Genomic DNA, 26,399 nt, shown 5'->3' with positions numbered 1-26,399 from the left:
CCTTAAGAGATTAACTGAATCTCTACCATCAGTTTATGCCTTTCACTGGCCACTTACACAAGGTGGACTCAGAGCTTCTACACCAAGTGGCTCTGTCAACAGCCCACACTATAAAACAGTAAGTGCAACAAGTCCATGGTCTTTGACAGCAGTACTTCTCACAAACATCTTTTTCCGTATTCTGAGGCCAAATTTGCAGTCACAGACAAGATAATCTCGTCTCCTTTGTAGCTGTACCTAGCCTGGCAACCACACAGCTTGGACTCATCCCAGCTTTTCTGGCATTGCCTGGATTTGCTGCATACCAGTGGGCCTGGATCAAGACTCAGGTCACAGGTGTGAGAGGTTAAGCGAGGCTACATCTGGTTATTTAGGTGCCATATTTTGGGTAGAGGTTTCCTACCACTCTCGCCTAGGTTTTTTACTGACATGTCACACAGCCACTGTCACTTAGATTAAGAACTGGTGTGGAGAACTGCTCTTTCTATTGCTCTTCAGAAAGGACACCAGCTTTGCTGTGGAGCTTGCCACTTAGAAACAACTCTTGAACTCAGAGATGGATGTGCATAGATACAGCTGCAGACATCCAGCCTGTAGTGAGCATGACTAGGGCTGTAAAATGCATTTGTGCAATTTCATCAGTCCCCAAAAATTAGGTGGCAGGATGAAGAAGACAAAGTCATTGGGGAAAAGCACATCTGGATTTTCTACTCTGAATAAGCACAAAATGAGGGCAGTGCAGGGGCACGTGATGTTCTTGCACACAAAAGATTATCATAAATAATGTTTTCCCTTCTTTAAAATAGAAAGCCATTTCCCCGTTTTTAACTTGACCTAACATTAAGGCTTTTCTCAATTCCTAGAGCCTAACAATGAAACAGGGTGAAAAAAAAAAATTCTGCTCTTCTCAGAAAGACATTAGCCACAACTGGACTGTTTCATGAGAAGTCAAGTAAGTATTTGAAGCCAAAAACTTAAAATGAATGTGGGTGGAAAAACACATCAAAAGGAGAATGACAAAAAAGGACAATGTTCCATGGTACCAGGTCAGGATACATTTTAAATGAATGCATGTGTATTAATGTCCTAAAACAGCTACTCTGGTCACAGAAACCACCCCAACACTACACTGCAGTGTCACCCTAGGCTAACCCTGTTCTAATGCTTCTGACCCAAATGGGATTACAGTCATGGTCTTTCCATACTTCTCACAGGTTTTTTTGGATGCTCCTGCCAGGCTCAGGATGGTGCTAGACAGCACACTGCAACAAAACACTCAGAGGCTGGAAACAGCAGCTTGGGCTATACACAATAATCCCAGAATTAGAGTTGTTGAGGTTGGGAGAAACCATTAAGATCATTCAGTCCAACCATTTTTCCAGCACTTCCACAGCCACCACTAAACCATATCCCTCTCAGTCCCACAGCTACATGACTTTGGAATGACCTACACAGACGAGGCTGTTCAGATGGAAGAAGTTTTCCTGCTTGTGCAATCCTACATCCCAAATTTATCCATGTCTTTTCCAGGCTAGGAACTGTGAACCTTTGGGAAAGCTTGGTGGAAATTCACAGGCCTCAGGCTGACTGGAGGACACGTCTGCTGGGCACTAGAGAGCAATGCATTCTTTCAAATGTAAATGGACAAAACACAGTCAGAAGTGTCAGGGAAAAGTCAAAAAAAAAAGGAAAAGAAAAAAAAGAATATGAAAATTTGGGCCTCCTTACCCGTCCATACAGCCTTTGTTCTGTGTCAAGGGGTTCTATTTGCTTCCTTCACTGGCACAAACAAAATTATTCCCATTAGCCCCAAGGAGAGGTGACAGCTAGCTACGCAAGCGAGAGATGGATTCTGTTCTGCATCACACAAAATCAACAAAACAGTCAAATGTGTTCTAACTCAACAACTTTCTTCATTTTTTTCATTTGAACTCACAGCAATGATGATGTGATACAAGAAGTCAAATGAATGTTGCACAATTACCATGTCGGGTGGTTGGGAGAAGTCCCTGGCCCGAAGCTGGGGAATGTATTTGGTGAATTTTATTGAAAATATTATAAAATAAACTGAAATTACTTTTTTTTTAGAATTATCTTTCAACAACCCACTGTCCTTGCTTTTGAAAGGCCCTATCCAGTTATGTTATGGGGATTTAAACTGAAGCAAAACGTATTCCTTCAGCAGAGATGCAGATTACTTCAGACAAGGCTGGAGGGGCAAAGCGACTGCGTCACCTTCCTCCTGGATCTTTGATTTGGCATATGCAGTACACAAGAATAGTTCCCACCTAACACAATACATTTTGAATCAGGCTAACTGTGACTCGACAAAACAGCAGAGCTATTTTAATTAAAAAACAACAAAAATATCATCAGCCGAAAAACTTGGCATTTCTCATCTATTTTGCAGGAACGCGGAGGCTGCAAACATGGGCTCATTTCAAAAAAATGTGTTGCAACTCTCCCATGTTTCTGACACTTCTTAAAGGATACTGCTGCCAGACTGTTATGGGGGTAATCACTTGTCCATTTATGGTTTTGAACAACAACAACAAAATCTTCCAATCTTTGTCAAAAAGGACAATCAAGAACTGAACATACTATTAATAAAAGCATTAATATTCACAAACAAAATATTTAATTGCAGCAAAAATATTTAAACTAAAATGAAAATATTTTTGAAGTTAAAAATTAAAAGTGCCCATTTTTTAGCTGGAACACTTTTCCCCTGTATAAAACAATACAACTCTACCCACGGAAAACGTATGCATCTTTGCTATCACAGAATCATAGACTGGTTTGCGTCGGAAGGGACCTTAAAGATCATCTAGTTCAATCCCCTGCCATAGGAAAGGACACCTTCCACTAGACCAGGTTGCTCCAAGCCCCATCCCCAATCTTGAACATTTTCAATGGTGGGGCAAGGATGCAGGTCAGAGGAACTTATTCAAATGTAACATATATATATTGCACTGCTCTGCTCACATTATACTACTTCAGGGAGGGGGGAAAAAAGCATTCCTCTGTTATTTCCAAGTGATAAAGAAACAAAAGAAAGCTGTCCCACTTTGTAGTGGCTGGTATGATAGATAATCATTTCACCTTGCCCCTGAAGCCAGCAGAAGGTCTGACTCCCATGGGAGGTGAAGAATGAGAGCTTCATCTCGGGAGTTATGGCCACTGCTAATGCTATATCTGAGCTTGGCCATAAGGTACTCAATGACCTGACCCAGTCATGGCTGGCATCCTGTAACCTTCCTTTCTTGCTCAGCACCAAAACAAGAGCAACAGCAAAGCAGCCCATCATCCGGTATCTCACCTGGCTATCTTGTCGCTGCAGGACATGGTAAGCAGCCTTTCTCCTTGCAAGACGCCATCCCACGTCTGGATGGTGGTGGTAGAGCGCACGGGGATGGTCCCTTCCCCAGATTCTATTTTTGTCCGTAGCTGTCCTCTGGCTTTGCGGTTTGGATGCCTGTCCCCTTGGTCTAAATGACAAAAATCACAGTCAGTCAGGAGATCAACACATTTTACAGACAGCATCACAAAAAGAAAAGGCATTGAAGGCATTTGCCTTGCTAAGTGCTGGTTTTTATAACAATTTCTATTGCTTCTTGCAAATCAGCTGCAGCATCAGACATCTCTCACAAATACAGTCCTCTAAAACATACTTGCAGTTAAATCAAGCCTGCCAGGAAGGAGCAGTATGCAGCAGGTAGCTCTCCCATTCTGTTCTGAATGCTGCAGCATTAGAATGAAGTTACTGGATGGACCAGGGGCAGACAGACATCCCCATTACAAATAGGAGCAGTGACAGAGTTCAGTTAATTCTGCACAAACCCAGTACAGGGGCATAATCACTGCCCCGATCCTGCTGGCCACACTAGTGCTGACAACAAGTCAGGATGCCCTTGGCCTTCTTGGTCTCATGGGCACAATCTAGACTAAAGGAAAGATGACACCTTTGTTTAATTGTTCTACTAGTAGATGCTCAAAGAACTCCCTGGCTTGAGCCGGACTGCTACCATACCCTCTTGTGCTGCTTCATGGGGTGAGAAAATCCTCGCATCACCACAAGGAGATGTGCTGATGTAGAGATGAAACTGCACATTCTCCTTCAGCTTAAACCCACCACGCTCAGACTTCATAAAAATGGATTTTTGTTGATCTTCTTTATTGCTGAAACAGAGAATAAAGCTAGAGTCAAAACTGACAGTATCACATAAAGAAACATAAGTTGGTCAGACTTAGTAGGCATTAAAAACCAAGACGGGATGTCTGGAAATTTTACAGAATAAACTTAACAGTTACTACAACTAACAAAATTAAAAGACCATTGAGACAAGAAACAGAAAGCCCTTTGCATCCTCAGATAAGCTTCCAGGCACTTACAGGCAAATGAGACATCATCACCCTTGAGTCCCCTTGTGATTATTTTGATTTATGTGTTTACAGTTTACAAAAATGATTCCCAATTATGTTTTCTGTCCTCCCCTCTAATGACTGACACCTAACGGAATACATGCTTTGTTCAAGTCAAACTTGAGGGTAAAGGGCTCGGGTTCTAAAGTAAACATCCTAATGTGACAGGACAAGTGTTTCACATTGAAATAATTCAGACAGATGTTTCACACAGACACCTTTTCAGCACTGTGTGATCGCCTCATCTTTCTTTTCCCCCCAGCATACCTTAGGTAAAGCTCAAGTTGAGTATACAGGAACTTAAGCAGGCATCGGCGAGAGATAATTTCCGCGTGGCAATCGTTTAATGCAAGCCCACGATCGCTCATGTATTCACCGTTGATGCATTTTGTTCCCGTGGAAACGCTTATTACCAGGGCATCTTTCACATCTGTACCTGGAAAACAACATTTCGGGAAGAATACGCGACTGAAATCACCACTAGTCTATCAAGGGATCTTCTTGCAGAAACCAGAGGGTTTTAAAACTTTTTTTTTGTTTGCTTCTTTTAAAAAAAAAGTTGCTTCCTCTGTCTTTAAAGCAAAAGCTTCACTCAGCCAAACCCTCCCTGCACCAGCATGTCTACGGTTCCTGGGAGTTCTTCTTCTTGGAGTTCTGACTAGTTAGAAAATTAAAACCTGCAGGGAAAAAGTGATGCTTCAGGAAGAGTTGTAGAAGTCTGAGCTCCACAGACAGTGCTGCTTCTCTGAGCCTCAGGCAGCCAGCCAGCTGCTTGCATGGCACCTTCTGGCCACCTCTGCAGACATTCACAGTGACTTTAGAAACTGAAAGGTATGCATCTATTACAACAGCCACACGTTATGGAAGGCTATTGAGCCCACAACACGAAACTTAAGACTAGGGAATGAAAAAGTTTAAGTGCTTAAACTCCTGTAAAGCTTCTCAGTAGTACAATGCTTTTAAGAAGTGTGGGTCTTGGTATTAAACCATTCCATACAGTAGAATTAAAAACATATTATGGGTTTTTCTATACCAAGAACTGTCTTTATCACACATAGACACAAAAGGTCAGTCATGTGAGAAATCCAGAGAGACAGGTCAAAATGTTACATCCTTCTAGCAAAACACTGGCAAAGAAAAAGCTCCAACAAGCCACACAAATTCCTCTGAAGCTCTTGAGGCCTCACCAGTTGAGGCAGGCAGCGGCCAAGCCCCGCTAAAGCCTTCTGCTCTCTTCCTCCCACAGTATAGGTACTGCGGTGTGGAAAAGCAGAAATCCCATGTTCAACGCACTCCAAGCACCCGGAGGATCTCCCCAGAACCTCTGGCTGCACAACAGAGTGCCCATGCAAGGACTCTAAAGAGTAATTAGCAAAGGAATCAGTAACTGAGTAATTAAAAAGGTAATTGAGATATATACTCTCTGAGCTCTCCCTCTTAATGAAACAGAAGGCCTTCAAAAAACCAAACCTGAGCCCAGCTGCCCTCTCCTGCCCCTGGGCTGGAGGAGAAGGCCATGGAGGGAAGCAGGGAGCCACCTTACTCTGCCACACAAGGCTATGCAACGGGGTCATCTAATTCCAGGGGTTCCCCACATATACATCCATGCAAAGATGGTTTCTAATTCAGTGTAAAGTTATTCCTACAGTTAATCAAAATGTATTTGTGTGTTATTTAAGTCTTAACTCTTCAGTCAGCCAGCTCTTGTGAGAATTGTGGACACGAGACAGTAATGACTACAAAAACTTGTTAAACATCACAAAATACATTAAATAAAACTACAGAATGTTCTTCATAGTACTCTGTATTTGAGGCTAAAACAGTCTTGGTACCTCACAAATGCTTCAGCTGCCAGTGAGCAGCACTTAAGGAGCATCAAGGCTTTCTCTCCCAACCTCCCAAGGCCAGCTTGTGGCAGGCAGGCAAGAGACTTGGGGGGGCATAGCTGGGACAGTTGAGTGACAGTGAACAAGGGATATCCCACACCATAAGCATTGTGCTCAGCAGTAAGAGCTCAGAGAAAGGAATAGAGGACGTTCAAGGTTATGGCAATAGCTACCTTTGAGTCTTCTTGCTCTTCTTCCATGCTCTCCCCAGGAGAGGCAGTGAATGAGGCTGGGTGGCTGTCTGGATGCCAGCCAGGGTCAGCCCACCACGGATATCCTGTGACAGAGCCCGAGTCACATTGTCCCCTTGTCACATTCCCTGCTTATCTTCTACCCAAATCAGCACCCTCAGAACTCTCTGGTCTGTGGAGGAGGCCCCTGCCAACATCCCCCAGGCAGAAAGGGCTGGCGTTGCCCAAACCACCAAGGAAAGGATGTACATTTATCATTGATACCTGTCTGACTTGTACAACTAATTGGGAATGCTTCATAAGAGGCCCAGAATGAATGTCTCATCAAGGGTTCAGATGGACTAAAGAGCAAGATAAATCTCAGCCTGAGGGAAATTCAGCAGCAGCACGGTTGCAGATCAGCTCAGGGCAGAACTTCACCCTTCTGGGTGATCTGGAAGAGGACGGATCTCATGCCAGCAATCAGAGAACCAGAGCATTACTGCTGCTTCTACATGCACACCAGTGTCAGCTGCTGAAACAGAAGCTGCTTTCTTCACATATTTTTACTAAAATGGCTGAGATACAAAGCACTAAGAATAAAACACAGTCAGAATAACTCTAATGAAGTGCAAAACCTTAAAAACTTGTAAAGCACACATAATTTCTTACATAATATGCCAAAACCCAAGAATGCCATCTGTATGACCGATGCAGTGAAATCTATTTTAGATTCCCTTCCAAAAAGTTGCACAATTAATTTTAAAAGGGACGTGTATTTCATAGCCCATGAGTTTTCTCAGATGCCTCAATCTGGCAGAAGACAGGAACTCTGTGAAAACAGAAGGTCTAATTTTCCTCTAATTGTCCTTAGCCAAGACTTAAGTTCTATGTTTCATGCAGCTTGGAGATTAAACAGTAAAAACATATTTCAATACTGACTGACTGACAAAAATATAGTTTCCTAGAATGCAAACAGAGCTGTTGTATTTAAGCAGTTTAAATGGTACTCTTTTTTTCTTTACCTGTTGTCATGACAATTCCAGCAAGGACTTTTCTACGTGCATGTGGAGATGTGAAATTTTCTGTCAAGTCACTGAATTTATCTACAACCAAGCGTGCAACAGCATCAGCTAAAACCTGTAGGATCACACAGAAACATTCATTAGAAAATTAAATGAATAAGTGAAAAATTACAGCAGCACTATGTGATAAAGATTTTAAAATTATCTGACACAACAATTAAACTGAGTTTTTACTGTTCACTTCAGAAATGGATGTTGAGGCATCAGTAGTACGTCGACAAGGTCGCTGGGTCCAGTTTTCAGGCACACTGAGCACAGCCAGCTCTTCCTAAGTGGAAACAGAGCCCTGTGTGCTCCACATCTGTTAAAACAGGGTCAGAGAGCCTTAAGCCAAGCATCAAAGTACCTAATGCTCACAATCGTTATGAACATTTGAGGCTCAGAAGGACAACTGGGTAGACAGATAAGTCTATACGTTCATGCTCAAACCTCAAAAGACATCATTTCAGTATCCTCAACATTGGACTTGACAAGGAGATTGAAGTGCAAAAACCAGGCTCCTCAAACCATCGTGTAAACATTTTATCACAATAAAATTCACTCTCTAGCTATTACATAAATAAGAATAAATCTGTTTTCAACGCTGGTTAAACACTTTCTCTGTCTTACTTTTACTAGACATACCTAAATTTAGGAGTAGCAAATCTCAATGTATAACCAAAAATAAGTTACCTCAGAATTAGAAGGATTTTTATGTTTCACCTTCAGGAAAATTTGAACTGTATTAGTCACAGCCTTGTTGCATTTTGCCAGCAGGGTCAGCAAGTGATGTCAGTCAGGCTGTAAGGGGGGCTAACTTCCAATATTGAGGAAAACTTCGAAATACCCATCCTGCTCCTGTCAAATGACAGTTCAACACTGCAACTAATCTCACCTGCCAGTTTTTAAGGCAGCTGGAACAATAACAGGTAGAAGAGCTGAGTCAAGATCAAATTCTTGAATTTTCACCTGAAAAGAAACTCAAACCCAGGACAATCTATGCAACAGCATACCTAGCACAGCAGGTTGTGATCAAGGGAGTGGTCAAGAAAGGTGACTTATATAATCAACAGCATGACGTGTGGTCCCCAAGCTGGCAGAGAGACAGGGCAGCCCACCTCCACCTACCTTCCACCAGCGCTCGGACCCAGCAGCGAGAGAGCAGGAGTGGACAGCTGGGGACGGGGCTCAGCTCCCACCTCAGAGTGCCAGGTGCAAAGATCTTAATTCAGTTTATCTTTGTGTTGGCACCAGGCAGCACTCGAGATGTTCTGCAGTAACCACCATGAGCTGACACACCAGAAGGACACAGGTCACGTGTCACATCTGTCAGTGCCATGTAGAGGTCTTAGATACCCAAGGGCATGTAATGTGGGCTAAACAAACACGTAAGCAACTACCTCAGGCCCAAAAGGATGCTTGTAGCTGACAGTCCTCTGATTACAAACTGTATTTAGGCTCTTGGTAATGGAATATCACCACTCTCATCCCTCCAGAGGGGCCACACCAAAGCAACAGGGCTGATGACTATCGAGCCTGAAGGCACCCACTTGAAACAGTACAAACTCTTGAACACAATCATTTCTACAAATAGGCTGCCAGGGTCAAAAGAAAAGGAGGGTTTGAAGACTGTCAACCTGATTCAGCACCATTTTCTCTACAATGCTCCTCATGAGAACCAACAGCCTAGAAACAATGTGGAGGAGCTCTCAATGTTAACTTCCTTCTAGAAAAGCTTTAACAGCCCAAGAAGCAGTAACTAAAGCTCACGTATCATGATTTCAGAGCTCGACAGTTTCTTCCAGAATCTGACAGGAGGTAGCAACCAGCAGTCAGTGGTGACTGAGGTCATATCTGCACCAAGAGTTGGTGAACATTTTGCACAACTTGTAAAGTCAGAAGACTCTCAACATTGCAAACATGAGGCATTTGAATGGAACACAAATTGGAAACTATTATCAGCAGATTAAGAAATTTTTCAGGGACACCAGTTTGCTGAGGGGCTACAAACATACCTGGTCAGGCACTTGTTTTCAAACAAGGTTTTGCTGCTGGACCCAAAATCATGTTACAATCTGACAGCACCACAACCACACAGCACAAAATCTGCATTTAATCAGGTCAGTACTTAATGCAGAAAGCTGAACTTTGGGGTAAATATACAAAAGAAAAACAACATGCGACAGTTTTATCATCACCCTGGTTTTAGAATGGAAAATTAATACACAAAAGGCTTAAATGATTAACCTCCCTGCAGCCATGCATGCAGATCACTGCAGGGACAACAAACAGTCCCCATCCCAGTGTTTTATTATCCATAGCCTCACTGCATAATTATGGGTAGTGCTTCCCAGCTGCAAGATTTATGCTTTCATTTCTAGAATATATATATTTTTTGCTCTACCTTACATCATGACATACTGGACAGGAGAACATGGCTGGCAGTTGAGAAGCTGCCGTGGGATGTAAAATCACATAGAACGATGGAATATACTAGTGAAACAAATTTCTCCAAATAGGGATGGACCTGATCCACAAAGAGAATACATGCTTTAGAGAGGCTTCAAAGCCAGTCAGAAAGGCTTGCAGGTGGTAAACAACATTGTTCACCCCTCCTGCAAAAAAAAAACAAAACCAAAAAGCATGATGCCAAGCTACACAAAAGCACAAAGTTCAGCATATACCAGAAATTATGATTCCAAAATGCTGAATCAAAACCGAGTAGATGCCAAGGGTGACCATGAGGAATGCTTCTTCCAGGACCACCAAATGAGGGGAACTCACTGCACAGATCCTCAACCTACCTGGCCAAACTGAGGCTAATCTACAGAGGCATGCAAGCACACGTTCCCTGGGGAAAGAGGGGTGGCTTGAGGAGGTTCTCATCAAGAGGTGGGAACTGAAACTGCCAGGTGTTTCCAGGAGGAAACCCATGGCCAACTTACCTTCCAACTCTGTTGACGAAAAGACTAATTGAACAGCAATTGAGTAGGAAGTTTGCATACAGGGTGGACTCATCAGGTTTTCCCCAAAAGATTTTTTTTTTCCATATAATAAGCAAAGCAGAGGAAATTGTGGTGTTGGTATATAAGTGAGAACACGGTGAGTTCCTCTGGGAAGGTGTAAGCTGGCACAGAAAGATGGGGCTGCCTCTCAAACAGTGTGGAACTAAGCTGCTGGCAAGGAAATCTAATAATGCCTGAATGAACATGAACCTAGACACTGGGGAGGGCCGATAAGAAGGATGCAGTGGAACTCAAGCGAGACAATATGGCCACTGGACATGCAAACAATACAGGAGGAACTGGGGGAGGGGTGAGAGAGCCACTGCCAGAAAATGTGCAGGTACATTAAAGACTTTTTTATTCTACTTGGTCTTCAAATTGCATGACAAAAGGTAGGTGGTAAGGAATAAACATCTGTGAAACATCTACAAATTCAGTTACTAAGGTTTGGATTTTTAGTAAGAACACCCACCTGACAAAGTAGAATAATTATCCTTCTCTCCCAGGTGGCCTATCACTTTAACATAGTTAAGAGTTACTCAGAGCATGGAAGAGGTGGGAATAAAGTAAGCCATGAACAGACCACTGCAGTGCCAGGAACAAGACTTATTGGCCTAAAAAGATGCCCTTGCTGTCCCCATCTCCAAATCAAGGACTTGAAGCTGTCTCTACATCAAGCCCAGGCCACTGGCCAGCCTGGGTAGGGATCTTTCACTTCTCATTCTGACTCCACTCTCTTTAACATATATAAGATTAATTGGAACAGACATTGAACTCGTGTCTCACCTTCCCAGTGACTGTCCCAACATCTGACATGCAGTTTCTCTACCCCCGCTCCTGCATTGAATCATTATTCAAAGTTGGGTAATTCCAAAAAGGAAAGACCTAAAATAGCTGACAGTTTGCTCGTTAAGCCATGTGAGCTCAAAGCTATTTTGGGTGTGTTGTTCCTTTCTCTGATAAGAGTTGAATCTACTTCTTTTCTACACATACAGAATGATTTTGATCAATATCTATCTTGTAGCAGAACCTCCCTGACCATGAAAGTTTTAAAATATTCTGAAGCTAATGAAGTTGAGGTCTGTCTGGATCTGAAGGAGTGCCTGAAGCAGCCCATGGAGACAGCCTCAGACAAATACTGGTGATCACCTGTGTGGTGGAACCAAAGGCAGTGGGAACAGGTGCACTGTATGGGCTGATAGCACCCAGCTCTCGCTGGGGAACTGATCCAAGACCTCCCAATCTTTTGTGCTCTCCTTGAATTTCCAGTTATCCTTCTCAAGCACAAATGTTCTTCCTCAACTTTCTTTCTTCTTACCTTCACAGTTTAGGGCTCATGTGAACTTTCACATACTCATGAGCAGTGGCAGTGCCTAGAGTAGATAGAATAAAGGTCAGTCAGGCCCATTATCTCTCCTCTGGCAGTGCCCAGTACGCACTATTCACACCTAGACTCATAAAACAAGGGAATTATTTTCTAGAGCTCCAAAGTTCCCTGTATTTATTCAAAGAAACTCCTGCCCAGCAGTAGGGCCTCTCACTGCTTATGCAGATGTATCTTTTACATTTCTTCCAATTCCACAGCAATTATACCAACATATCATATAATCATAGAATGGTAGGGGTTGGAAGGGACCTTTGGAGATCATCTAGTCCAATCCCCCTGCAGAAGCAGGTTCACTTAGATCAGGTCACATAGGAACGTGTCCAAGTGGGTTTTGAAGACCTCCAAGGAAGGAGACTCCACACCCTCCCCTGTGTGGCAGCCTGTGCCAGGGCTCCTTCACCTCAACAGTAAAATAGTTTTTTCTTATGTTTTAATGGAACTTTTTGTGTTCCAGCTTCATGCCATTACCCCTTGTCCTGTTGCTAGCTACAATAGAAAAAAGAGATGCCCCAACCTCCTGACACCTACCCTTTAGATATTTGTAAATAGTAGTAAGATCCCCCTCAGCCTTCTCTTTTATAGACTAAACAGCCCCAGTTTTCTCAGCCTTTCTTCATATGAAAGATGTTCCACTAATTCCCATAAATGTATTCAGTATTATCTTTTTGCTAGGTTTTAACCTGTTATATTCTCAGCCTCCTGTGTACACTAAGCAGTCTATTGCAACAAATTGCCTAGAGCTCTTCAGTACCTCTGCAGAAACAGCTTTCCCAGATCTCTGATTATTTTCATCACTAATTTGTATATCTTTTCTATATTTTAATACTCCTTTTATATTTCCCTGCCCAGGCTGAAACAGAATTAACTTAGCACTCCAAGTAAAAGTAGCCATTGCAGTACTGGTTCTAACTCCATTTCTTCTGCTTAATGTCTTGTTTCAATGCCTGTCCACAATGATATACAGGACAAACTGAATTTGCAACACAATCAGGTGAAAGATTTCTGCAGTGGATTAAAAAAAAAGTAATTTCCTCAACAGCTACACTGCTTATTCGTGTCCAGCTTTCACTAATCTAAATAACTATGTATTTAAGCTTCAATATTTACAATATCAGTTTTCTCATTTCCACCTCTTTGCATCCTGACTAATCAGTTAACTTTTTGAGTAAATAGCTTGAGGAAATCTAGGAAATATCATTACAAAGCTTATATGGGATGTTTCCTAACAGAAGCCACCTGTGGCCTAAAGCAGACACATTCACCAGTGGATTCCTGCCACCTGATGGGAATCCTTTCCATCAGCAGTGCTGGCAGCCTGGACCAGCAGCCTCCACTGTAACTGTCACCAAGTGCCCCTCATTACTGGTGATAAAGAGTGGGACACATCATTTTACCAGGGCAAACCAGGATCCATGCCACACATTCTAAACAAACAAGATGAGATGTTTCTTCCCGCAATTCACAGTTAAACAGTGGAACTTATTGCTACAAGATGCTGTAGAGGATAAAATATTATACATGTTCAAGAAAGGGCTGAAATTCATCAGGAAAAATTAATCCATCAAGGACTCTCAGAGAGAAAGACACCATTTCTGGCCAAGAACATCCTTGAGGTACAAGCTGCTGAAGGTTAGCAGCATGTACTGGGGAAGTATTGCAATTAATATGCCCTTTTCTCAGTTTTTTTTCCAAGATATTTGGTATTGGCCTGAGTATTTATTTTAGGGATAGCACCATCAGACAGAAGTGTGAGACTTCTCACAGCTTCTCTTTGGAAGCCAAGAGCATCTAAGGGAAAAGAAACAAAAAAAAAAAGGAGAGAAAACAAGTGATCTCTGGGAGACATCTCTGGGTGGTAAAGACAGCAAAAAAGAGGAAGCAGGGAAGTCCAACCGAACATTTGCTATTCCTGAGACGTCCAAGGACATCCTTGTCCTATCTCCTGAGGTGTCCAAGGTGATGCTCTGCAGCAGGACCAGCTCTGTAGCTGGAGACAGCCTGAACTAGCAACAGCATCCCCTGCAAACCTCCCACTTCCCAGTGCTGGGGTTGCTGGCAGGGACAGAGCACTGGGGACAGGATGATATGTGGGTCTGCCTGGCCCATGGTGGCTCTTGCTGAGACTGAATACTCAACAACACTCTTTGCTCCAGAAATCAGATTTGCACTTTGCAATAATAGTTTTCACATTTTGCTGTCTTCTCCAGTTATCATCACCTACCAACTCTGGAGACTTATGACAAGATATGCACGTCAACTTTTTAAAGATATATATCACAGTGTGCTGAAACATGCAGTTTTCTTCCACAGAAAAGTATAAAACTCAAAGGCCACATATTTTAGAACCTTTGGTATGTGCTGTGGCTTATTGCAGAATATAGGACGACTCTTTGCATTGAGGGGTGGGGAGCAACGTGAGGACAGCTATCAATTCACACAGCGGTACCTAACTATAAAAATGATTTCTTTGTTTTGGAGAGGCATGTCCCTGTAACCTAAGACTGGCCACCTCTTCCACTGTTACACACTCCCTGCCAAGGTGACAAATGCACAAAGGCTGAATTCTTTAGCAGGGCATTCACAGCTGCTCTGAGGCATATGGTGACTTAGTGGCTTTACTCACTTTCTAGCAAAGAGATTTTCCTGCTGCTTCCGTGCCTCACAAAAGGCCAAGCTGCAAGCAAGCCGATAAGCTCGCCTTGCAGAGATTGTCTATAAATGGGATCAGCACCTTGATAACCCACTCTGCAGACTGTAAGATTATACCTATGCCCATTTTATAAGCTGATTTCTGATGTCAACTGCCTTTCTGCACCATTTGATACCTTGCAGGTATTATTTGTGCATTTCATTTTCTCTGGAGCGCCTGTGGCTATCGGGAGGTGCAGAATCACACATATCCTCAGCTGACACTCAGGACTATCACTGCAGCAGGGATCATCTCTCCTCTCCACTCTTTCTGCTCCATGAGTTTTCTCACAAGACACCACAAATTAACACACCAGCTACAGGCAGGTTCTGAACCTGCCACCCAGGCAGTCAATTCATCAGCACAACCACGCTGTACTTTTAGTATTTCCACTAAGCATTTGGTATTTGGATTTTTCCTCACTTTGCATGTTTCTAGCTTCCATTTTTTCCAACCCAATCAGCATTTTATTTATTCTGTGAGTTATAACAAATCCTAGCCTCATTTACATCTTTACACATTCTGAGTAAACACTCTGTAAAAAAATAAAACAACTCAGTTTAAAAAAAAAGAATATAAATAAAGCAGGACCTGAAAACATGACAAATGTTTAATTCCCTGATTAATCATTAATACATACCAGACCAAAATCACTACTATGTAATACAATATTATAATAATGTATACAATTCCAATAACCTGGCGGCTCGTTATAATTTAAAGCAGAGTAATCCAACACAGTGAGTTACAGAAAAGATGATGGCATCCTGATGGCAAGCTGATGAGAAGCCTCTAAAGAAATAACTGACTTTGAATTGGGTCTACATGAGGCAGTCCCAGTACCCTCCTTCTTTCACCCACTGCATTTGGGTGAAGCCCATGGGTTCTCCTCTGCACTGGAGCAGCCTTCGGCTGCCTTGCTTCTGTAAGGCAGGTGAAACACAAGCAAGCCCCGAGGTACACTGTTGTACATAATATTGGTATCCCAGTCACTGCAGGGGCACTGGAAAAAAATTAAAATTGTGTTTTCATGGGTTGGCTTTTTGTTATTGAACACCATACCCTAGACTTGAAGGACCTGATCATCCCATAGGCTTTGAGACAGCTACCTGGGGCTCAGTCAAAACCTGACAAAGGCAAGGAGCTCAGAAAGACTCAGTACTGCCCAGCAGCCCATTCAAGTCACTTAAGAAAAGAGTCCATGTAAGGTGTTATACACTGGGCTGCTGGGTGGAGAAACAGCTTCATGCTCTTAGAATGACACCTCTTTCACATCTTACCTTGTGCTCTTTCCACCTCCCTATTCCAGATCCAATTTTTACCACTTTGCTGATTCAAGAACTAGTAACATATAAGTCATTGGCTGTGATGTTTTTTGTTTGGTGTCTGGGACAAAATCTACTTTTAAAAGCACAGCGGAGAATGCAGTCTGAAATTACTGAATCTACTGAAAAATCTTAACTACCTAAAATAGCATGGTCCTACACTTGAAAATGAAGGAAATGTTCATCAATAATGTTACAATTGTGCAACACTAAAAAAGAAAGCACATTGGGATTTCGACATGATGCATATTTGTCCATGCATTTTGAGAAAACAACATAAAATAGTCACAATACCTACTTCCACTCTTCAACCCCACATTATCAAATCAGACTGGTATATTATAACTGTAACAAAAATCTAAAACAAAGCTTATGAGATAGATAAGGTCAAAACCTTGAAATTCTCATAATAAACAAATAGAAAGTTGCAAAAAAGTCACAGGCAAGTGTTTGAATTAGACAGGCCTATAAGATCATTAAAAAGACCCAAGAGACACAGCAGAGAGAGTTAAACAATCATTATGGTAGTTTCACTGGGGAGAAACATAACCAAGCAAAAAAGAGAGATTTTTTTTCTTCATTAAAAAAAAACAACCAACCAACCAACTTCATTCTAGCTACACTGAATTTCTGGTCTATGTCTGATACGTTCAATACTTTCCCTGCTTCAATAATTATTTGATTTGAACTGCTTCTCATCCTGGTTTACTTGCCTAAGTACTTTGCATATACTTATTAACTGATTTGATTAGAGCACAATCCTTCTGATGACAGCTATTCAACCACACATCTTGGATACATGTACTGCGTGTCTGTTGTTTATTTAGACCCTGGAAATATGTGGTGACAGCATTGGCCTCAGTTAATCTGCCTTTGACTTCCATGATTCAGCTCTGTTAATGCCAACAATTTCAGTTTGAAGAAGAGAATTATTTTCCTCTCTGCTAAAAACCTCCAATAACAATTTTAAAGCAGTAATTCTGACTTGAACTCCTTCTAAGACAGGCAAGATGCAGTTCAACCTTTCCTCAGCACAAACCATAATCCAGGCTGGCAGTGCACTGGCCTTGGTGTTCTCTTATGTGACATGATCAAGGCTGAAAGCATCAGCAGCAAAGCCTCCTCCCTGTCCAACAGAATACAAAGAGTTCATGCAATTGTCAGAAGCCATAAGTGGATAAATCATCTAATATCTACATATCTACAGAAGCAAAATAAACAGCAGAAACGTTGTTCAGGCTGACTCAATATGCATGACTTGGCTACTCTTGCTCATTATCCAAAGATATCAACAAAACCCAAAGTGCTCTCACCTGTGGCAAGTGTAACTGGAGCCCCTCACTGGGAATGGGCTGTCGAGATGGGGTCTGGTCCAGCTGCATGTTAAACAAGGATGCCAGGGCTGACTGGGCCGCCCGAGCTTTTGCCAGCTTTTTATTCCTTCCCGAGCCTTCAAAAGTCTGACCATCCACAGCCACAGCCATGACAAAGTTTTTGGCATGGCTCTCCCCGCTCTCTGACAGAAACTCGTACTTCAGCCCCGGCCGCAACTCATTGAGGATCATGACGGGGTTCTTCCCACTGGCAGAGGGGTAGGGCGACGGCACAGGGAGAGGTGACTGGGAGAGGCTGCTGGCTATGGCCACCGAAGGCAAACCATAGTCCCCGCTAGAGCTAAAGGACCCGTCCCCATTGGATCCGAGGTAAAAAGAAGCATCGGAAGGGACTGGCGTTTCGAACCCATTGAAAAGGGTGTCGGGGAAGTCCGCTTGGTCAGAGGTAAAGTCCGTGTTGACCGACAGAGTCCTCCCCATTGCCAGGTGGGCTTCTGAGGCATTTGGAAACTGGACAAAAGACCGCAGAGCCTTCTCGGCAGCATGAAGCTTGGCTTTCTTTTTGGTCGGGCCAGACCCCTCAAATACCTGCCCGTTGACTTCAACTGCCATCACAAACATGGGGGCATGCACTGGCCCGGTCTGGGAGAGAAGTTTGTACTGTAAACCAGGTTTAATCTCATTAAGTTGCATCAGGGCATTCTTTGGCAGAACGGGGCCGGGTGTTTTCTTCCTCTTCTTCAGGCGAAATTTGGAGTGGCCATTGTTGCCCTCCTCCAAGGGACGCTTTCTGCTGCTGCTGCCACCACCGTTGGAGAGCTGCACCCCCTCCCCGGCGCCTTGCCCACCGCCGTCCTTGGGGGGAACATTGTCCACGTTGCGGTTTTCTTTAACATCGGTGCTGCTCGAACCTGCGGTGCCCAGAAAGAGTAACTTACAATGCCTTCGTTGCAGGATCTTGTAAATGCAAAATTTATAGATTCCTTTATCTCTCTTTGTAACTGGTTAAGTGATGTGTGCTCACAGTTTAAACATTTTGCAATACGATGAGAGATATTTATAACGCAACAGAACTTCTCAATTAATTCAATAAATAACACACTCAGGAATGATTTTCAAACTAAACGTTTGATACAATCGTATGGCAAAAAAACCCAAACCTAATGCAGCTTTCTTTTTCCATTTAAGTCATACTTTCTTTTCAAATCACAAACTTTTAAGTCACGTTTGGCCTGAAAAAAATGCTTTAAAATAGAAATATCAGTCAGAGTAGAACACACCTACAAAACAAAGAAGTGCCTTCAGTAAAATAAAAGTGGATGCTTAAGACCAGTACTAGGGGATGGATATTTAATTCTATGTTATTCTTTAGTTCTTTTACAATTTTTTTCTCAGAAATTTTAGTAGCTTGAATTGAGAAGTTACATAAATACAACCTGAGCCATGAAAAACTGGGCAGCTCTTTCAGCAGCACCATGGCTGACGAGTGTTTGAATGCTTTTTGTTTCTCTTTAGCTATTCCATATTCTCCAAATTAAATTGGTTTTTACGCCTTTCCTTGGACATTCCTTTCACCTCACTCCACCCTGCTCAGCAACTGTAGCTGCCTGCTGTGCCAGCATGACCACAAGACAACTTGATGTATTTCTACCCAGCCTTCCATCAAAAAATCTTATGCTTGTCATTTGCAAGCTATTTTGAAATTCCTTGCAAAGTAAGTAAAAGTGCAGTCATGGAGTTACAAAACCAAAAATGATGATAAAGATCCTCAAGACTATGCAGCATACAAGAATTGTGACAAAAGCTGTGTAATCACAATGATGATATTTTAATGGGAGGGAAGAAAAAGCTTTATAATATTAATTTAATGACTTATTTTCTGAAGTACAAAGTTGGAGTAATGATCTATGAGAGCTATATTTGCTGTAACTGCAAATCCCTCATATTTACCCTAAAACTAATGAAACTAATTATTTGTGCTTTATATTTGTATTTGTGAATGAAAACACAAATTCAGTAAGTCAAGTATTTCTAATTCTGGTGTTACAAAAGTTCAAAATATCTATATTACACCTACACTGATACTAGGTGATAAATATTAATTGAAATGAGAGCAAACCAAGGTGGGAGCTCTCATCCACAGTGACAAATTTCCTCCACGTTTTAAGTCTTCCCTAAGAATCCCCTACCACGCACACATCACTTCACCCAGGTTACAAAGCTGATGGAATGGTTACTAAATTTTCATTTATAACATCCTCCAGCAAAAGCTCGATAGGTTACTCCTTTCGGTGCTCGAAGAGAAAAACAGAAGGAAGAAACAAAGATCAAAAGAAAAAGCCAAAGCAGGAACACATTTTGTTAAATCACAATAGCACAACAAATAATTGCACATCACTGAACATTAAATTCCAGTAAATCAAGTTTGGTCAAGAATTAAACACTAATTATTCTGAAGCTATGATTTCATTACTAGGAATCTGAGACATTTAATAAAGTATCTCTTGCAACATTCAGCCCCAAATGACGTTGCCTGTAGGACGTGTACAATAGGGCTGTTAACTGTCAACACACAGTGTTCATGTATATATATTCTTTTTATATACATATATATATATATATATGTGTGTGTGTGTAAATAAATCTATGGACCATAGAGTGAATTTTTAATTCTTTCTTTACAGTGAATTTTGACCTGGAGCTGTAATCTCCAAAAATTACATCTCATCTAAAGCACCATTTCTGTAATATTGCTCTTCCTAGTGGCACCAAAAGTTGGCTATTGACCAATGGACTTTGGCTAAACAGAAAGCATTCAAGTTAACACCAATTAATTGCTTCTATTTTTTATCTTTCTTTTTATAGAAAGACTACTACCAGTGTCTGTGGAAATCCCAGAAGGAATGATGATATGAAGATATGAGTTGAATAGACTCCAGCTGAGTGTAGAAAAAAAAGATTTTGGCATGTAAGTACAGCAGCTAGAGGAACTCTTTAATACACCTCATAATACAGATGGAGAAACAGTACCCTGATAGAGAGAGAGGACACTTGTAGGAAGTAGGAATGAAACTCACACACTTACCTTGTCTCAATAAGAAAGAAAACTACCGCTTGCCTGAGAGCTACTAGGCTTCTTAGCTTTTGGAGTTGAAACTAGGAGAGAGAGCAAGAAGGGAGCTAGCAGCCTGAGTTAAATCCAGAGACCATGAAAGCAAGCAAGTTTCTACATCATGGTAGTAATCCAAGCCTTGCACATGATGGAAAGAAAAGCTTTCTGTGTGAACCTGAAGGACCTAGGTTTGTTCCAATATACAGAGTCACTGGACTTGCAAGAAAGAGCAACTGCTTCTCAGACTGAGGGTGAAACTGTGCTTTTGGTCCTTTTCTTTAGACTGTCCTGCCCAGCAGTGCTGAGGTCTTTTACCTTAAGGCCAGAGAAGATCTGACAGATTAGTCAAAAAGTGACATTCGCTATCACTACCTGTCACAGTCAGAGAATTAATCTCATTTAATCTTGTCTACATTCAGACATGGAGCAACTCCTCCAGTCCAACCTCTCCTGACTGTCCAGAAACACCTCTGCCTTTCCCAGGCATCTTGCCCTTTTAGAGAGGCTAAGAACGGCCTTACTAGCCCATCCTCACCTCACCTGGCTCCCTGACTGTGATGAGGCCACCAGCAGATCCCAAGAGACGGCATCAAACTGCAGCAAGGAGACAGCAGCCCTTCCCCAGGGTGGCCTTAAAGGCCTGGGCTGGCAGGGAGTCATCAAAGGAGGGTTTTCCAGTAGAAATGTTTCTAATTGCTTTTCAAGACCTCATAAGCCCTTTGTATCCACAATGTCCTGGGCAGTGCATTTCACAATTTCATTACACATTGCATGGAAATGCTGATGATCTTAAAAGTCTTTTCCAATAAAAATGATTCTATGATTTCCCATTCAAATCTGCACGTGCTCGTCTCAATACATCTATTGCTTTTTATTTCACATGTGTTGCATTGTGTTGCACATGATTGTACCAATATCTCCAGTACTTCAACCTTGCCATCCCTCCCCTGCATCACACGGCTCTAACTGACCCTTGTCCCGAGGTCATCCTTTTCTTCTCAAAAGCAGTTCCTTATTTCTCCTGTATGCTTTCTGACATGGAGGACTGGATCCATAGCTGGATGCACTGTAGAGCTGCTCCTCTTGCTCTCATCTGCAGTCTTTTTCATCCTGCATTATTAATTTTCATTCACATACTACCCGTGATTTAAGAATAAGACACGTTTCCTAAGACTAGCCTATTTTCTAATCTCCAAAACTAGTCGTCAGTTTTGATTAGAGATTTGACTGATGCCTGTATACCTTAGTAAAAAATCATAGCTGACAGTGTCACATGCCAACAACTGCAGTGGAAGAAAAGTCCTGCCCCTGAAATCTTGTTTGAGAAGCTTATAAACCTGAGAGAAGGACAGAGGCATAGAAAATGTTCATGGCAATAAAGAAAGAAATCTTCCATTCAAGTGTGCTGATTTCTTTCTGTTTTGTTTTACTTCCCATAATTAAAAGGTGTCTGTAATTAAGATGCTTTATCCATTGGGGAACTTCCATTACCTGCTTGCTGAGAGACAACCCTCTCCCTGCTCTGTCGGATCTGGAGCACACTTAATTAAATTTAAATGACTCTTAGCTGAACTGAAAGATGTTTCTAGCTACCCCTTGTACTGCTGCTCTCATTTACTGGCCTGGGAAAATTCTAAGTCGGTCTTCTTTTTTTTTTCCATTAAAAAAACAGGCAGGAAAAAAACATGTGACCTCTTCTGAGCATCTTTTTAGAAGCCGGGGGAAAAATGATCACAGAAAATATGCTATCGTACCCTGTTCTGCACAATGCCCCACTTCTCCCTTGCCCACAATGTACTCAGTAAGGACAGGTAATAGGGTGAACTTACACCTACTAAATGATGTATTTCTATCATATCGATGCTTCTGCAGGGTTCTCTGATTTAATAATGAGACAACGTGCAGATAGGTTTCTGTCACGGATTCCTGGGGCGCTCAGAGTGCTGCAGACATACCCTTCACAGTGAGTGACAGAAAACCAAATCAAAACATTAATAAAATATATATTTCCCCTAATCTCTACGTTCAACAGGTAACTCAGGAAGACTTTAAAATCTGCAGCCTGAAAAACTGTATTTTCTCAAGGATATTAATTTAACCTCCTTACTGTCTTGCATTGCAGCTGAACCAATGCAAAGTTAATTCTGTCTTTGGTAGAGCAATTCTGGTTACGCAACTGCAAGCCATGAATATTGCCTATGCTCACCTTCTCTTCTTGTAAGATACTTCTCAGAAAGGAGTTACATAAAATTTAAAAATTTAAAAGGCAACTTCTGATATCACATGTCACAATTTTAAGAGATAGAAAAATACAGAAATGTAATTTTAAAAAAACAACAAAAAAACCTTTGCACAAGTGAAGGTGGAAAACTTAAGAATTTGAACTTTCATTTCTGTCCCCAGATCTGATGATCTAATATTTCAAATTTGTTATGTTTGTATGGGTACACAGATGCAGGAAAGTCTTCTTGTTCCTTCTATTAACTGGGCTCATCCAAGTAGACACTTATCTGCAGCTTCCGTTCAAACACATGACACAGATGACATCCCAAAACACACTCCTGGGAGAAAACTCCAATTACACAAATACATCTATCACAACTCCATAGAGCCAGTCTTCTGACAAGACAAAAACTGCAGTGAATGATTCCCCAAATTGATGCACTAACAAAAAATTACCCAGAAGCAGTCAAAAATCATGTATTTTGCTGAAGGACACTTGCAGAATGCCCCTAATAAAGAAAAGGATATTTTCTCCAGTTCAGGAAGGCAACTTTTATTCGTGCTCAGATATATTCCTTATTGAGATAAGAAGATGTTTTATCCAAAAAATTATCTTACACGAATTATACAATTACAGGTCTTACTTTTTTTGAAGCCCTCCTTAGGGAGACCACTATTAGAAATAGCTAAAGCATCCATCTGAAGTAATTTATTTTATACCAAGGAAAAGAAAGTGTTAACAAGCATATTCCAGTTGAGTTCACTGTTTTAGTCAAAGAAAAAAAGATGCATTGTAGTCCAGATAATACTTAGGAGGTGGAAGGGGGAGTGTTTGGGTTTTTAAAAACTTCTTTATCTCTCAATAAAAATGTTCTGTAACTCCTTCAGACTGAACTACAACTCTTGTGCTCCAAAGCCTCCTGCACTGCTGGGCATTGTCAACTTTGCTGGAGACACGTCGTTTAGCCATTGTCACTCAGGGGAAAATTAAGCACAATTGTTATTGCATCATACACAATTCTTTCCACTCAGGCACAGCACATCAGCAAAGGAACGTTTTTTCTCATTCACACACACACACAAAAGATAGTTGAAAGGGCAATAACATGAAAAATATTTATATCATGTTTTAGGGAGACGCTTTTCTCCACAGGTTATTGGACCTTAATTATACCGCAGAGCTGGCAAGCTCGCAGCACTGAGACAGCGTATGCTCACTAAATGATCACTAGATTTGACAATTTTTGTGCTTAAACTCACTTCAATAATTTAGTAGCTCAGGGCTGGAACAATCAGCATATAATGAGAATAATCAGCCATGCAAGGAGCTCTTCCAGCTCCTCCTTTCTCTTTTCCTTCCTCCATTTCCGTTTTCCCTCATTTACTTTATACACTTCTAGTCCATCTCCTTCGCCTCACCCGTCCCTTCTGACTGATCCCTAACCCTCGGCATCTGCTCTACTCACAATGTCTCTTCTTCATTGCTGGTTCAAAACAGGAAAATATTGTGTTTGATTAGTCACCAGTTGGAAAAAAAGTATGAAGCATGTGATATAACAAGATCAGCATATAACCATGTGTATTTGAAACACTTTTAATGCAAAAGCTCCAATGTACTCTTCTATACTGTATTTTAAAATGTACAGAGAAGTAATTCTAATTTTCACTTCCAAAGTGTCTTTGCAGCCGTCCCTGTGTTCATGAGAAAAAGTCACCTTCAGAAATGATTATGTAGTTTATTACTGTGTAAATAAACACATCTTACTCATGTTTTCTTCATCGTCTACATCCATTGTGAAATATTTTTGCTGGTTTCTTGGCTGGCGGAGACTGCTTCTGTCTGGAAAACAGAGAGTGGTATATTTAAGCTTTAAAGTACCGATATATAAGGTAAAGCATTAAATCTCCTTTAAAAGCAGCAGCTTGGGGACTGGCTTTGCTTTGGGCTGTCCACGGGTTTTGCTCAGTTTTCACACAGTATTTCCCTAAAGTGCTTATTTCTGTAGCTGAGGTGCACTCCACAGAATTGCAAATTTGACAAGTTTTGCAAGATTTTCAGTTTTGTATGATGAACCACAGTGTTTTTCATCTGAAAAGAGTAAATAGTTATTTTATGTCAATATTGCTTGGGGTATTTCTTATTCTGTTTTTTTGTTTGTTTGTTTGTTTAAATTCAAACTAACATCAAATTCAGTCTGCAGGTTTCGACACAGTCAATTCAAGAAGTCACAAGACTGAAGATGTACTTTTTTACGCAGCCCCCAATTGATGAATGTCCATTTGGTTGGGTTAAATCTTGACCCAAGAGCCTTCCTAAAACTGAAGTGATCATCCGTGACCAAAAAACTCAAGTGATCATCTGTGTTCCCCCAGGGAGGTGGGGACACTCCACCACCTCCCTGGGCAGCCCGTGCCAGGCTCTGACAACCCTTTTGGGGAACAATTTTTTCCCAATTTCCAATCTAAACCTCCCTTGGCACAACTTGAGGCCATTTCTTCTTGTCCTGTCACTTATACCTTGGGAGTAGAGACTGATCTATCCTGGCCACAGACTCCTGTCAGGTAGTTGCAGAGAGTGCTCAGTCTCCCCTCAGCCTCTTCTCCAGGCTAAACATCCCCAGGTCCCTCAGGTGCTCCCCATCAGATTTGTGCTCCAGACCCTTCCTCAGCTCCAATGCCCATCTCTGGACATGTTCCAGTTTCTCAATGTCCCTCCTGGAGTGAGGGGCCCAACACTGAACACAGCAGTTGAGATGTGGCCTCAAAAGTGCCCAGTACATGGATATAATCATTGCCCTGGTCCTGCTGGCCACATTAGTGCTGATAAAAGCCAGGATGGCATTGGCTCCCTAGCCACAGGTGCACCAGCCACTGCCATGCTCCAACAGCCACCTGAACCACTCATCTGTGTAAAACTGCAACCACTGGCACATAGGTGATTAACATGCAAATGTTAAATGGAACTTATCAGCAACATCAAGAAACTTGTAGTCCAAGAACAACTATCAGAAACTGAGAAATGAAGAATGAAATTAAAATATACATATAGATGTGTAAATTTGCAACTTCAATATCCATTCTAAATACTGTTACTCAGTAATTTAAGCCAATGAAATCTGTTTATCCTCAACTAAACAAACCCTCAGCACAGTACTATTTGCAACCTTTACAGCTTACTTTTCACAGCAGGAGCTAGCAGCCCTAACTGAAAATGTAACATGTGCCATTAGCAATCATTACAGTAACACTGTGCCTCTATTAGCAGAATGAGAAAGAAATACATCTTTGTGTTTGCACCATTTCACACCGTTTCAAAAACAAAGCCCACACGCCTGCTGACATCCTGAATCTCCCATCACCACTGCAAAACATTTACAATCATCCTGGTCTGTAACCTAAATGATGGTCTTTGCCCAGGCAGGATGATCTCTTTTCACACTCCAACCCTATCTGGAGACAACATCGATTCAGGTGACTAAGAGTATTCTGCACAAACAAAAGGCAGTGACAAAAGATGCAAAACCATGCTTCTGAGCACAATGAAGCTGTGCAGATTCCCCACTAGTCAGACAGCGTAAACTCCAGCAGATCAGAAAAATATGACAAATAATACAAGCAGTAAAACTTCTCACTAATTGTCACCAGCAGTGCAAAATTTCAAGGTGCACAGAGCTAAAGCACTTGACCCACATATACTCCTTCTGAGACTCCTGGAAGCACCTAGAAAAAAAAAAAATCACTATTTTTTTTTTAAATCCAAAACTATGTACAAAATGACCATG

General features: G+C 41.7%; 1 protein-coding gene across 1 annotated transcript in view; it reads right to left on the bottom strand.

The window, feature by feature from the left end:
* ADARB1 (adenosine deaminase RNA specific B1) overlaps window positions 1-26,399 on the bottom strand; it is an 80,049-nt gene that overhangs the window by 19,576 nt on the left and 34,074 nt on the right. Inside the window, exons 3-8 of the mRNA XM_062002349.1 lie at window positions 24,383-24,457; window positions 17,262-18,193; window positions 7,504-7,618; window positions 4,690-4,858; window positions 4,031-4,179; window positions 3,320-3,488 (exon numbers count right to left, since the gene is read on the bottom strand). Coding sequence (XP_061858333.1) covers window positions 3,320-3,488; window positions 4,031-4,179; window positions 4,690-4,858; window positions 7,504-7,618; window positions 17,262-18,193; window positions 24,383-24,410 — 1,562 coding nt within the window. The 5' untranslated portion in view covers window positions 24,411-24,457. The remainder of the gene's footprint in view (window positions 1-3,319; window positions 3,489-4,030; window positions 4,180-4,689; window positions 4,859-7,503; window positions 7,619-17,261; window positions 18,194-24,382; window positions 24,458-26,399) is intronic.

Source organism: Colius striatus, chromosome 9 (genome assembly GCF_028858725.1).
Source record: "Colius striatus isolate bColStr4 chromosome 9, bColStr4.1.hap1, whole genome shotgun sequence".
NCBI classification, from domain to species: Eukaryota; Metazoa; Chordata; class Aves; order Coliiformes; family Coliidae; genus Colius; species Colius striatus.
Note: the sequence above shows the minus strand (reverse complement) of the source record. Positions and strands in the feature narration are given on the sequence as shown.